The sequence below is a fragment of the Anomaloglossus baeobatrachus genome, chromosome 6 (assembly GCF_048569485.1).
Source record: "Anomaloglossus baeobatrachus isolate aAnoBae1 chromosome 6, aAnoBae1.hap1, whole genome shotgun sequence".
In the NCBI taxonomy this organism is placed as follows: Eukaryota; Metazoa; Chordata; class Amphibia; order Anura; family Aromobatidae; genus Anomaloglossus; species Anomaloglossus baeobatrachus.
Window position 1 is genome coordinate 547,319,793 of NC_134358.1, and position 14,448 is coordinate 547,334,240.

Sequence of the window (14,448 nt, forward strand, 5' to 3'; positions counted from 1 at the left end):
GTAGCTATATTCTTGTACATAGGGGCAGTATTATAGTAGTTATATTCTTGTATATAGGGGCAGTATTATAGTAGTTATATTCTTGTGTATAGGGGCAGTATTATAGTAGTTATATTCTTGTACATAGGAGCAGTATTATAGTAGTTATATTCTTGTACATAGGGAGCAGTATTATAGTAGTTATATTCTTGTATATAGGAGCAGTATTATAGTAGCTATATTCTTGTACATAGGGGCAGTATTATAGTAGTTATATTCTTGTATATAGGGGCAGTATTATAGTAGTTATATTCTTGTGTATAGGGGCAGTATTATAGTAGTTATATTCTTGTGTATAGGGGGCAGTGTTATAGTAGTTATATTCTTGTACATAGGGGGCAGTGTTATAGTAGTTATATTCTTGTACATAGGGGCAGTATTATAGTAGCTATATTCTTGTACATAGGGGCAGTATTATAGTAGTTATATTCTTGTGTATAGGGGCAGTATTATAGTAGTTATATTCTTGTGTATAGGGGCAGTATTATAGTAGTTATATTCTTGTACATAGGGGGCAGTGTTATAGTAGTTATATTCTTGTACATAGGGGCAGTATTATAGTAGTTATATTCTTGTACATAGGAGCAGTATTATAGTAGTTATATTCTTGTATATAGGGAGCAGTATTATAGTAGTTATATTCTTGTACATAGGGGCAGTATTATAGTAGTTATATTCTTGTACATAGGGGCAGTATTATAGTAGTTATATTCTTGTACATAGGAGCAGTATTATAGTAGTTATATTCTTGTACATAGGGGCAGTATTATAGTAGTTATATTCTTGTATATAGGGAGCAGTATTATAGTAGTTATATTCTTGTACATAGGGGCAGTATTATAGTAGTTATATTCTTGTACATAGGGGCAGTATTATAGTAGTTATATTCTTGTATATAGGGAGCAGTATTATAGTAGTTATATTCTTGTACATAGGGGCAGTATTATAGTAGTTATATTCTTGTATATAGGAGCAGTATTATAGTAGTTATATTCTTGTACATAGGGGCAGTATTATAGTAGCTATATTCTTGTACATAGGGGCAGTATTATAGTAGTTATATTCTTGTGTATAGGGGCAGTATTATAGTAGTTATATTCTTGTACATAGGGGCAGTATTATAGTAGCTATATTCTTGTACATAGGGGCAGTATTATAGTAGTTATATTCTTGTGTATAGGGGCAGTATTATAGTAGTTATATTCTTGTGTATAGGGGCAGTATTATAGTAGTTATATTCTTGTACATAGGGGGCAGTGTTATAGTAGTTATATTCTTGTACATAGGGGCAGTATTATAGTAGTTATATTCTTGTACATAGGAGCAGTATTATAGTAGTTATATTCTTGTATATAGGGAGCAGTATTATAGTAGTTATATTCTTGTACATAGGGGCAGTATTATAGTAGTTATATTCTTGTACATAGGGGCAGTATTATAGTAGTTATATTCTTGTACATAGGAGCAGTATTATAGTAGTTATATTCTTGTACATAGGGGCAGTATTATAGTAGTTATATTCTTGTATATAGGGAGCAGTATTATAGTAGTTATATTCTTGTACATAGGGGCAGTATTATAGTAGTTATATTCTTGTACATAGGGGCAGTATTATAGTAGTTATATTCTTGTATATAGGGAGCAGTATTATAGTAGTTATATTCTTGTACATAGGGGCAGTATTATAGTAGTTATATTCTTGTATATAGGGGCAGTATTATAGTAGTTATATTCTTGTACATAGGGGCAGTATTATAGTAGTTATATTCTTGTACATAGGAGCAGTATTATAGTAGTTATATTCTTGTACATAGGGGCAGTATTATAGTAGTTATATTCTTGTACATAGGGGCAGTATTATAGTAGTTATATTCTTGTATATAGGGAGCAGTATTATAGTAGTTATATTCTTGTACATAGGGGCAGTATTATAGTAGTTATATTCTTGTACATAGGAGCAGTATTATAGTAGTTATATTCTTGTACATAGGAGCAGTATTATAGTAGTTATATTCTTGTATATAGGGGCAGTATTATAGTAGTTATATTCTTGTACATAGGGGCAGTATTATAGTAGTTATATTCTTGTATATAGGGGCAGTATTATAGTAGTTATATTCTTGTACATAGGAGCAGTATTATAGTAGTTATATTCTTGTAGATAGGGGCAGTATTATAGTAGTTATATTCTTGTACATAGGAGCAGTATTATAGTAGTTATATTCTTGTACATAGGAGCAGTATTATAGTAGTTATATTCTTGTACATAGGGGCAGTATTATAGTAGTTATATTCTTGTACATAGGGGCAGTATTATAGTAGTTATATTCTTGTACATAGGGGTAGTATTATAGTAGTTATATTCTTGTACATAGGGGCAGTATTATAGTAGTTATATTCTTGTACATAGGGGCAGTATTATAGTAGTTATATTCTTGTACATAGGAGCAGTATTATAGTAGTTATATTCTTGTACATAGGAGCAGTATTATAGTAGTTATATTCTTGTACATAGGGGCAGTATTATAGTAGTTATATTCTTGTATATAGGGAGCAGTATTATAGTAGTTATATTCTTGTACATAGGGGCAGTATTATAGTAGTTATATTCTTGTACATAGGAGCAGTATTATAGTAGTTATATTCTTGTAGATAGGGGCAGTATTATAGTAGTTATATTCTTGTACATAGGAGCAGTATTATAGTAGTTATATTCTTGTACATAGGGGCAGTATTATAGTAGTTATATTCTTGTACATAGGGGCAGTATTATAGTAGTTATATTCTTGTATATAGGGAGCAGTATTATAGTAGTTATATTCTTGTACATAGGGGCAGTATTATAGTAGTTATATTCTTGTACATAGGGGCAGTATTATAGTAGTTATATTCTTGTACATAGGGGCAGTATTATAGTAGTTATATTCTTGTATATAGGGAGCAGTATTATAGTAGTTATATTCTTGTACATAGGGAGCAGTATTATAGTAGTTATATTCTTGTACATAGGGGCAGTGTTATAGTAGTTATATTCTTGTACATAGGAGCAGTATTATAGTAGTTATATTCTTGTACATTGGGGCAGTATTATAGTAGTTATATTCTTGTACATAGGAGCAGTGTTATAGTAGTTATATTCTTGTACATAGGGGCAGTGTTATAGTAGTTATATTCTTGTACATAGGAGCAGTATTATAGTAGTTATATTCTTGTACATAGGGGCAGTATTATAGTAGTTATATTCTTGTACATAGGGGCAGTATTATAGTAGTTATATTCTTGTATATAGGGAGCAGTATTATAGTAGTTATATTCTTGTACATAGAGGGCAGTATTATAGTAGTTATATTCTTGTACATTGGGGCAGTATTATAGTAGTTATATTCTTGTACATAGGAGCAGTATTATAGTAGTTATATTCTTGTACATAGAATATAAAGAACCATGTGAATTGTTGGACAGAGTTTTCCTGCAGGATGAGACACAGATTTGAATAGAGCCTAAAACAATAAGAATTGATTAATCCAGATTTATTTGCATGTTTCCTCCATTGGAACTGTCTAACAATTAGATAAATATTGTATAACGGATATCTCGGTAGTGGTGGTCGCTGTGTGTGAGCCCCGGTAGTGAGCGGCTGGAAGCTTTTCTGCGCTGGCACGACATTGCTATGGGAATTGAATAGACCGAGAAAAAGATTAATTGAGAGCAGCAATGTTACCCAAGGTTAGCAAAGAAGTGTTTTTTTTCGTCTGCGATTTCAGCTGCCTGATCTAATACATGGAGAAACCTGTCTCAAGTGGACGTTTAAAGAGACTTAAGGATTTGAGCGAAAAAAAAGCCAAAAATAATCATATTTGAATGCAGCGAAGTTCTGCTACTTTTTTATAGAATTTGTTTCAATTTCTTGCCATTTTCAAGACATTTTTTTATTTTTTTTTCCTCGTTTCCATTCAGATACAGTAATCCTGTTGCTAGTCTGATCTATGACATTGATACAATTGTATCCAGTGTAGACAATGCTCTGTGAGCTAAATAAAAAAAATCTGATAGATTATTGCCAGCTGCTTCATTTAGTTTATAGAGCGTTGTCTACCCTTGTACTGTTGTATCCAGTATATACAATGCTCTGTGAGCTAAATAAAAAAAATCTGCTAGATTATTGCCAGCTGCTTCATTTAGTTTATAGAGCGTTGTCTACCCTTGTACTGTTGTATCCAGTATATACAATGCTCTGTGAGCTAAATAAGAAAAAATCTGCTAATTATCGTAAATTACTAGCTGCTTCGTTTGGCTCCTAGAGCATTGTCTAGCCTTTATACAGTTGTATCCTGTGTAGACAATGCTCTGTGAGCTAAACTAGAAAAAATCTGCTAGATTATCTCAAACTGCCAGCTGGTTCATTTAGCTCATAGAGCATTGTCTAGCCTTGATACAGTGGTATCCACAATAGTCTGAGATAAAAACAAATCTGCTAGATTATCACAAATTACCAGCTGCTTCATTTAGCTCATAGAGCATTACCTAGCTTTGATACAGATATATCCAGTGTAGACAATGCTCTGTGAGCTAAATAAAAAAAAACCTGCTAGATTATCGCAAATAACCAGCTGCTTCGTTTAGCTCATAGATCATTGTCTAGCCTTGATACAGTTGTATCCTGTGTAGACAATGCTCTGTGAGCTAAATAAGAAAAAAATTACTAGATTATTTCAAACTGCCAGCTGGTTCATTTAGCTCATAGAGCATTGTCTAGCCTTGATACAGTTGTATTCACAATGGTCTGTAAGATAAAAGCAAATCTGCTAGATTATCACAAATTACCAGCTGCTTCATTTAGCTCATAGAGCTTTGCCTTACTTTGATACAGATATATCCAGTGTAGACAATGCTCTGTGAGCTAAATAAAGAAACCTGTTAGATTATCGCAAATTACTAGCAGCTTCATTTAGCTCATAGATCATTGCTTAGCTTTGATACAGTTGTATCCTGTGTAGACAATGCTCTGTGAGCTAAATAAGAAAAAATATGCTAGATTATCACAAATTACTTGATGCTTCATTTGGCCCATAGAGCATTGTTTCGCTTATATCAATATCACTGGTTCTTGAAGTATTCTTCATCTTTGAAACAGTCTTTTTTTAAAAAAATAATGCATAAGTGAATGAAAGAAGTCACACAGTACAGCACAGATCCAGTTCACTAGTTTCGTAGTTTTCTTTGCTCTGTGCTTTCTGATACTGTCATTAGTGCATCAAAATCCCCACTCATCCAATCACCGTCCGCAGCCGTGACAGAGTATTTTCTGTTGGTTCTGCAAAAAAGTAATTTATTTCCCCGTTTTCTTAATATTTATACAAACATCTCATATTCCCCTATTATATTCTCTTGGGCAAATTAATTTAGATTTTATCAGGAAGACCTTCCACACCTCCTATTATTTTGATTTCTGTTCTGTGTACTCTTTAGTGCCCAAGTTTTTTTTTCTTGTTTTTTTTTTCGTCTGTGGTCTTTTTTTTTTTTTTTTTTTTTCTAGAAGCTACGCTCTCCCCGATTGCAATACAATATTGTGTTGGCTTTTGATGCAGCTGACTGGCATTGAAAGCTAGAATTTAGTTTCTTATGAGCCGTTACAGCCAAATCCTTGAATCTTCACCCAGTGTTGATCCATTTCGGGTAACGGTATATCAGATATATTAGAAAAAGGTGTAACCTCTACTTTTATACTTTTTTTTTTTTTTTTTTTTAACCATAATATCCCTTCCTGGACCCCAATATGTATGAGGAGCTGTTGGGTGGGTTAGTCATAATGTAAAGCTGCTTTTTAAAGTCTAAAGTATTGGCAACGGGTAAGTCAAGGTTCCCATCTGCATTGTGGCTTCCTGGACATCGTGCCGTATCTGTTATTTGGGCAGTTCCTTTAGGTGCCCAACAGACTCAGTTGACTCTCATCAAAGGGGCCCTAATAGCTCAGCTGCCCAGTATAAGGCACTGTAATTGGAGAACGTTACCCTATCTAAATTGATTGCCACCAATTTTTCCCAGGAACAGATTACTGATGAAACATTGCAGTAAAAGGGACAACTGGCGAAACATTGCAGAAAAGGGACGACTGGCGAAACATTGCAGAAAAGGGACTACTAGAGAAACATTGCAGAAAAGGGACGACTGGTGAATCATTGCAGAAAAGGGACGACTAGAGAAACATTGCAGAAAAGGGACGACTGGTGAATCATTGCAGAAAAGGGACGACTGGTGAATCATTGCAGAAAAGGGACGACTGGTGAATCATTGCAGGGAAGGGACGACTGGCGAAACATTGCAGAAAAGGGACGACTAGAGAAACATTGCAGAAAAGGGACGACTGGCGAAACATTGCAGAAAAGGGACGAGTAGAGAAACATTGCAGAAAAGGGACGACTGGTGAATCATTGCAGAAAAGGGACGACTAGAGAAACATTGCAGAAAAGGGACGACTGGTGAATCATTGCAGAAAAGGGACGACTAGAGAAACATTGCAGAAAAGGGACGACTGGCGAAACATTGCAGAAAAGGGACGACTAGAGAAACATTGCAGAAAAGGGACGACTGGCGAAACATTGCAGAAAAGGGACGACTGGCGAAACATTGCAGAAAAGGGACGACTGGCGAAACATTGCAGAAAAGGGACGACTGGCGAAGCATTGCAGAAGAGGGACTACTAGAGAAGCATTGCAGAAAAGGGACGACTGGTGAATCATTGCAGAAAAGGGACGACTAGAGAAACATTGCAGAAAAGGGACGACTGGCGAAGCATTGCAGAAGAGGGACGACTGGCGAAACATTGCAGAAAAGGGACTACTAGAGAAGCATTGCAGGGAAGGGACGACTGGTGAATCATTGCAGAAAAGGGACGACTGGTGAAACATTGCAGAAAAGGGACAACTGGTGAAACATTGCAGAAAAGGGACAACTGGAGTAACATTGCAGAAAAGGGACGACTGGCGAAACATTGCAGAAAAGGGACAACTGGCGAATCATTGCAGAGAAGGGATGACTGGCGAAGCATTGCAGAAAAGGGATGACTGGTGAATCATTGCAGAAAAGGAACGACTGGCGAAACATTGCAGAACAGGGACGACTGGTGAATCATTGCAGAAAAGGGACTACTAGAGAAGCATTGCAGAAAAGGGACGACTGGCGAAACATTGCAGAAAAAGGACTACTAGAGAAGCATTGCAGGGAAGGGACGACTGGTGAATCATTGCAGAAAAGGGACGACTGGTGAATCATTGCAGAAAAGGGACGACTAGAGAAACATTGCAGAAAAGGGACGACTGGCGAAGCATTGCAGAAGAGGGACGACTGGCGAAACATTGCAGAAAAGGGACTACTAGAGAAGCATTGCAGGGAAGGGACGACTGGTGAATCATTGCAGAAAAGGGACGACTGGTGAAACATTGCAGAAAAGGGACTACTAGAGAAGCATTGCAGGGAAGGGACGACTGGTGAATCATTGCAGAAAAGGGACGACTGGTGAAACATTGCAGAAAAGGGACAACTGGTGAAACATTGCAGAAAAGGGACAACTGGAGTAACATTGCAGAAAAGGGACGACTGGCGAAACATTGCAGAAAAGGGACAACTGGCGAATCATTGCAGAGAAGGGATGACTGGCGAAGCATTGCAGAAAAGGGATGACTGGTGAATCATTGCAGAAAAGGAACGACTGGCGAAACATTGCAGAACAGGGACGACTTGTGAATCATTGCAGAAAAGGGACTACTAGAGAAGCATTGCAGAAAAGGGACGACTGGCGAAACATTGCAGAAAAAGGACTACTAGAGAAGCATTGCAGGGAAGGGACGACTGGTGAATCATTGCAGAAAAGGGACAACTGGTGAAACATTGCAGAAAAGGGACAACTGGTGAAACATTGCAGAAAAGGGACGACTAGAGAAACATTGCAGAAAAGGGACGACTGGCGAAGCATTGCAGAAGAGGGACTACTAGAGAAGCATTGCAGAAAAGGGACGACTGGTGAATCATTGCAGAAAAGGGACGACTAGAGAAACATTGCAGAAAAGGGACAACTGGTGAAACATTGCAGAAAAGGGACAACTGGTGAATCATTGCAGAAAAGGGACAACTGGCGAATCATTGCAGAAAAGGGATGACTGGCGAAGCATTGCAGAAAAGGGACTACTAGAGAAGCATTGCAGAAAAGGGACGACTGGCGAAACATTGCAGAAAAGGGACGACTGGCGAAGCATTGCAGAAAAGGGACGACTGGCGAAGCGTTGCGGAAAAGGGACGACTGGCGAAGCGTTGCAGAAAAGGGACGACTAGAGAAACATTGCAGGGAAGGGACGACTAATTCAATGATTTCTTTGTTCCAGCAATACTCTTCTCTGCAAATGTTTTGCTCTCAACTCCTAATCTTGGATGTTTAGTCCAAATCGTCACTGTCTTTTGTTTTGTTTTTTTTTGGGGGGGGGGGGGGGGTTCGAACTCCGTTAAACTTTTTTAGTTACTAAGCAACAGCACAAAAGGAGAAATAAAAGACTGACGGCTCCGAGATTAAACCTGGAAGCAAAACTTGATTCTTCCTCTTGTTTTGGACATTGAAAGGCAAATATAATAGATTTGCTCTGTACTGTGTAAAAGTCGCCTTTACAATGGCCGAGAGCAAAACTAATGCCCCTGTTGTTGTGTGCTTATATAGAATTATAGCGGAAGGTATAAAAGAAGTGTTATCTGCTGTGCGAGCTTTCCCAGTACAACCTGTAATTATTAATATAATTTGTTTAAATGTTTCGGTAATTATGCAAGTTTTCTGCTCTATTCACATCCAAAGCTGCGTTCAAGATTCTGCTTATTTTCTATTAGCACAGTGACATTCACGGTCATTCCAACAAAAATTGCATAAATCGAAAGGACAGAATCTTCTGAATAAAAACAAACAAAAGTTGCTAATTTCTCCACTTATGAGCCACTTCTTTTCACCCTTACCTTTTGAATGCATCATTTTATGCTGAAAAAACGCTCCAATCCAAGAAGTAATGCTAGCTACCTAAAGGATCAGATAGAGGACAGCTGCCTATTGAAGTTTATGGAGGAGGGAGAAGCACAAACTACGCTGCTTTTCAATTATTAGTGTTGGATTCACAGCTACACTGCTCAGTGATGATGTATAATGTCCTCCCTGCTGCTGCTTTTGAACATGCACTCCTATCTATAGGCTGAACAAGAATCCCTCATGCCTGTGTGCACTGTGTATTGGAGACATTATACAAACAATTGTCCACCCACTAGCTCAGAGGCAACTGCCAATTATTGCCTGCAGTTTGGAAACGAGAAAATTGCTGGATACAGGTCGTATAATGGCTAGAAATTGTGGTATTCCTCATGTACACACACAAGAAAGTGTATTCTGAAAAGCCAACTGATATATGTATATTTTAAAGTGTATTGTCACATGGGACTATGTAAATATTGTCCCTAAGCTGACCCTCGGAATAAGGGGCCCTGTGCAATCCCTATTTTCAGGGATACCCCTAATGGTGGGGATGTCGGAGTCTCCTTCCTGGCTCTGCTACTATCCCTTTTCTCATAGATACCTCTAATGGTGGGGATGTCGGAGTCTCCTTCCTGGCCATGCTCCTATCCCTATTTTCAGGGATACACCTAATGGTGGGGATGTCTGAGTCTACTTCCTGGTCATGCTCCTATCTCTATTTTCAGGGATACCCCTAATGGTGGGGATGTCTGAGTCTCCTTCCTGGTCTTGCTCCTGACCAGCTCTGATCTTATACCCCCTCCCCCAGGAGAAGATGAGACATGAGTGTGATTTAACCCATAGACATAGACAAACAGGGGAAACCAAACCTCTTGTCAAACAGCACGCGCGCGCGCGCGCGCACACACACACACACACACACACACACACACACACACACACACACACACACACACACACGTACACACACGTACACACGTATAAAACAATAAGAGATTAGGAGGAAAATAAGAGCAGGAAGGAAGCAACAAGATGATGGGTAACTCTACAACAACACCAAGCACAGGCAACTCTCTCTCCAGGAAATCTGGGACAACACAGCCGAAACTATAGTCGGCGTGGGTAGAAGATTTCCACTAACCTAAATATGAGAGGAGCAGATGTGATAGGTAGGCTTCCTTGCAACATGTGATCCCAGAAGCCTAATAGGCACACAGCTGGTCAACGGCCGAGTCTACCTGTGTAGATCAGAAACACCAGAGGAACCATAGGGCGGAGTGTCAGAATCTGCAATGTGAACAGCGTCTGATACCGCCATGACAGTTGGCAAGTTTTGTGTGAAACTGCGTGTGACAGGTATAGGCATATCTATAGGATTTACCCTCTCCATGTGGCTGGTTGCATTGAAGTCATGAGGTCCAGGAGAGCCCTGCAGATATTATAGATGTAAATATTACTTGTTTACAGGTGGAAACTAAGGATGAGCCTCGATAACTTTATTTCCAGCCTATGAGGAGCCAATGAAGGAGAATAGTCTGTTGCTCAAGGCGCCGTTGACCAAACGAGTTCTTTACATTGGGTAGACTTCTGCCTAATTTCTCCTGTAGTGGCGCTGAAGGGAAATAACACTTACTGCCACAAATGATCGGCTGATCGTAGGGGGGCAAAGAGCCCTTGTCGTATGCCAATTTACAGTTGCCTCTGAGCTGCTGAGTGGAGACTAACTGCTATGATGTCTCCTATACCCAGCATACACGCCGATGAGGGAATCCCTCTCTCCTGTCTTTAGGAGAGGATCACCAGCCGCGTGGGGGACACTATACAGAAGTACTGAGCAGTGTAGCTGTGAATTCAGATAAAACGCCTACGTATTGGGTAGATAAGAAGGGTTATAGTGCCAAAAGAGGCTTCTAAATAATCCAATTATATGTATTATTCCTTTAGTACAAGGTCCATTTCCGCTACTCTATATGTTCACCGCTCTTTACTCTTGCAGGTCGTTTCTTTTTGGGAAGGATGGAAATCCAAACAAGCGCAACATCCACAACGAGAGTTCTATGCACCTGCTCTGTATGGGATCCCACCTCATGATCTCTGAAGGCGCCTTGGATCACCGCCTACCCAGATTTGGAGATGACGATCGCAGGAGATCGGAATGTTTGCGGATGATCCTCGAGTGGAAAGGGGCAAAGCTTGACCATGGGGAATACGAGAGGGCTGCTCTTGATGCCACTGACAACAAGAAGAACACACCCTTGCACTACGCTGCCGCCTCAGGGATGAAAACTTGCGTAGAGGTAAAACTTCATTAGATTCTTTGATGGGGGGGGAATAAGTCTAGCCTTAGGTTTGGAGACGGGAGCGATTGTCCACTGAGAGGTGAAGAAGTCTGAGATGGTCATCAATATGATGGTAGAAGATGTCCCACTCTTCGTTTTAAGAGGTGTTTTCAAGGTGGCATCTGAACAGCTTAACCTTGACATTTGGTCCACGTTTTTAAGCCAATGTTCACTCGAGCGGGTGAACTTTGTTCTATGATCGGAAGCAAAAGGAAATGCCCCAAGTGTTTCTCTTGGGTATGGCCAACAATTAGGAAAAACATATGCCGTTGGTTAATGATAGGTCCCATCCTTGGCATCGACCACCACACAACATTGGGTGAATGTCCACTCGTATTCAATGTTTTTTTTTCCTCACTTGGTTGTTGGGTTTGGCCAACCCATTATGTTGTGCATAATAAGTTGGCAGACGAGTTACCAAATTGATCTACTCCTAGAATCATAAAAGAGTCAAATAAACAGTCCTTGACCACCTTCTATTAAATGCTACGCCAGCATCCAAGGAAAGCCACCAGAGATCCCATGAGGGAACCCTCAAAACATATTCCTATTCTGGGGATCTCCTTCATCTTAGTCCATATCTGCTATCATTGTCTTGAGAGGAACATCTAGCCAGGGTTGCAAGGGTGAAAGGAAAACCTCAGGTAGGTCCTATTTTCCAAAAATGTTTGTGTATGGAGCTATGGATGGAATTCGAACCATAGATGGAAATTGAGCTCTCCGTATAGATTGATCTCTCTGATAATTCAGGTATATGAATGGGAAGCAACTTGGGTTCTGAAGGTGTAGACCTGCAAGATGATGAAGGGTATTACTGGAGAAACCATCTCTTCCTCTCTGTGGATTGGGCTTGAATGTATCATCTGTCAGGTTCCCTTTTAAAGAGACCAAGCTTAATTTTTATATGAATCGGTGTGGCACATGTGGATCTGATCCACTTTAGGGTGTGATCTTTTTAAGGCCGAGTTCAGATATGTTAGAACAGATCCGTTAGCAAAAAGTTCTGCAAACACAACTTTTTTTTGTCCATTGTTAAATAACCGATTTTCTTATCATGTTTTTTTAACATGGGAGTTTATGGAGAACAGATCCGTTGCCTAATTGCTATTTATCGTCCATTTGAAATGGATCCTGCCAGCAAAAAAAAACCTGGATCCCTCATAAATGAAAAAGGATGTCTAAAAAGCAATTCTTTAAAGGGGGTTGCCGATCAGACATTGATGACCTATCCTAAGATTAGGCCATCAATGTAAAAGTAGTGGACAACCCCTTTAAAGGATCTGTTCTCCATAGACTCCATTGTTAATAGATTTTTTGCAAAAAGATTGGTACAATTTGTTGGCACCATTTTTTTTTTTTCTTGTCAACGGATTGCTGCTGGATATGTTTAAATGGATGGTTTCCCATCACCCCTAATGGAGTGAGAATTGTAATTTTTTAAAAAAAAACAAAACAACAGTTCATATGTTTAGGTAAAACCAGTACAGACCATTGTTTTCAGTCATGAAGGCGGCCTTTTGCTGGGATCAGTCACTGTTAGGCTATGTGCCCACATGTGCGTATTGCATGCAGTTACGCTGCGTTCTGCACCGCAGCGTAACTGCATGCGTCCTGCGTCCCCTGCACAATCTATGAAGAGTGTGCATAATCCATGCCCACGTTGCATTTTAGAACGCAGCGATTTGCATGCTGCCAAATCGCTGCGTTCTAAAAGGCAACATGTCACTTCTTTCGTGCGCTTTGCATGCTGTCTCCATTCTGTCTATGGGGAGAGGCAGCATCCAGAGCGCACGAATTCTGCAGGCATCAAAGTTTCAGAACGGAGCTTTTCAGCTGCGCTCTGAAGTGGACATGCAGTGACGTTACACTGCGGTGCAGAGCGCACACACGTGGGCACATAGCCTTACTCATGTTCAAGCAAACATAGTCACGTCCCCTGCAAAGAAATTTATTATGCACAGTCCTTTACCAGAACCTCTCTGCTTAGAACTGCCTATTATGGTCATATGACCATTTGTCCAATGCTGAGCTCCGCCCATTAGTCACATGATTGTGACATCAGACAGGTCCTATAGAGAACATTTGTCAAGAGCTGAGCTGCCCATTAGTCACATGAGTGTGACATCATACAGGTCCTCCATAAACCAGCTGAGCTTTGGAGCTTAGCATTGGTCTATCCAGGACCTGTGTGATGTCACACTCATGTGACTGTAACAAGCGGAGCTCAGCATTGGTCTATCCAGGACCTGTGTGATGTCACACTCATGTGACTGTAACAAGCGGAGCTCAGCATTGGTCTATCCAGGACCTGTGTGATGTCACACTCATGTGACTGTAACAAGCGGAGCTCAGCATTGGTCTATCCAGGACCTGTGTGATGTCACACTCATGTGACTGTAACAAGCGGAGCTCAGCATTGGTCTATCCAGGACCTGTGTGATGTCACACTCATGTGACTGTAACAAGCGGAGCTCAGCATTGGTCTATCCAGGACCTGTGTGATGTCACACTCATGTGACTGTAACAAGCGGAGCTCAGCATTGGTCTATCCAGGACCTGTGTGATGTCACACTCATGTGACTGTAACAAGCGGAGCTCAGCATTGGTCTATCCAGGACCTGTGTGATGTCACACTCATGTGACTGTAACAAGCGCGGAGCTCAGCATTGGTCTATCCAGGACCTGTGTGATGTCACACTCATGTAACTGTAACAAGCGGAGCTCAGCATTGGTCTATCCAGGACCTGTGTGATGTCACAATCATGTGACTGTAACAAGCGGAGCTCAGCATTGGTCTATCCAGGACCTGTGTGATGTCACAATCATGTGACTGTAATGGGAGGAGCTCAGCAGCGAAAGTTATGGTAAAGGACCTGTGTATAATCAATTCCTTTCTGGGGCTTGTGTGATGTCACGATCATGTGATTGTAATAGGCGGAGCTTAGCAGAGAAGTTCTGGTAAAGGACCTATTATTATAAGTTCAAAAAATATTTTTGCTTGAACTTGAGTGACAGTGACTGATTCCCAGGAAAAGGCCGCCCTCATGACTGATAAACAAAGATTTTGCCTAA

At 40.0% G+C, this 14,448-nt stretch overlaps 1 protein-coding gene across 1 annotated transcript in view; it reads left to right on the plus strand.

Annotated features, from left to right (window-relative positions):
• Nucleotides 1-14,448, plus strand: part of ANKIB1 (ankyrin repeat and IBR domain containing 1) — a 151,900-nt gene that overhangs the window by 52,799 nt on the left and 84,653 nt on the right. The window contains exon 3 of the mRNA XM_075315635.1: nt 11,034-11,334. Within this exon, the coding sequence (XP_075171750.1) occupies nt 11,034-11,334 (301 nt within the window). The remainder of the gene's footprint in view (nt 1-11,033; nt 11,335-14,448) is intronic.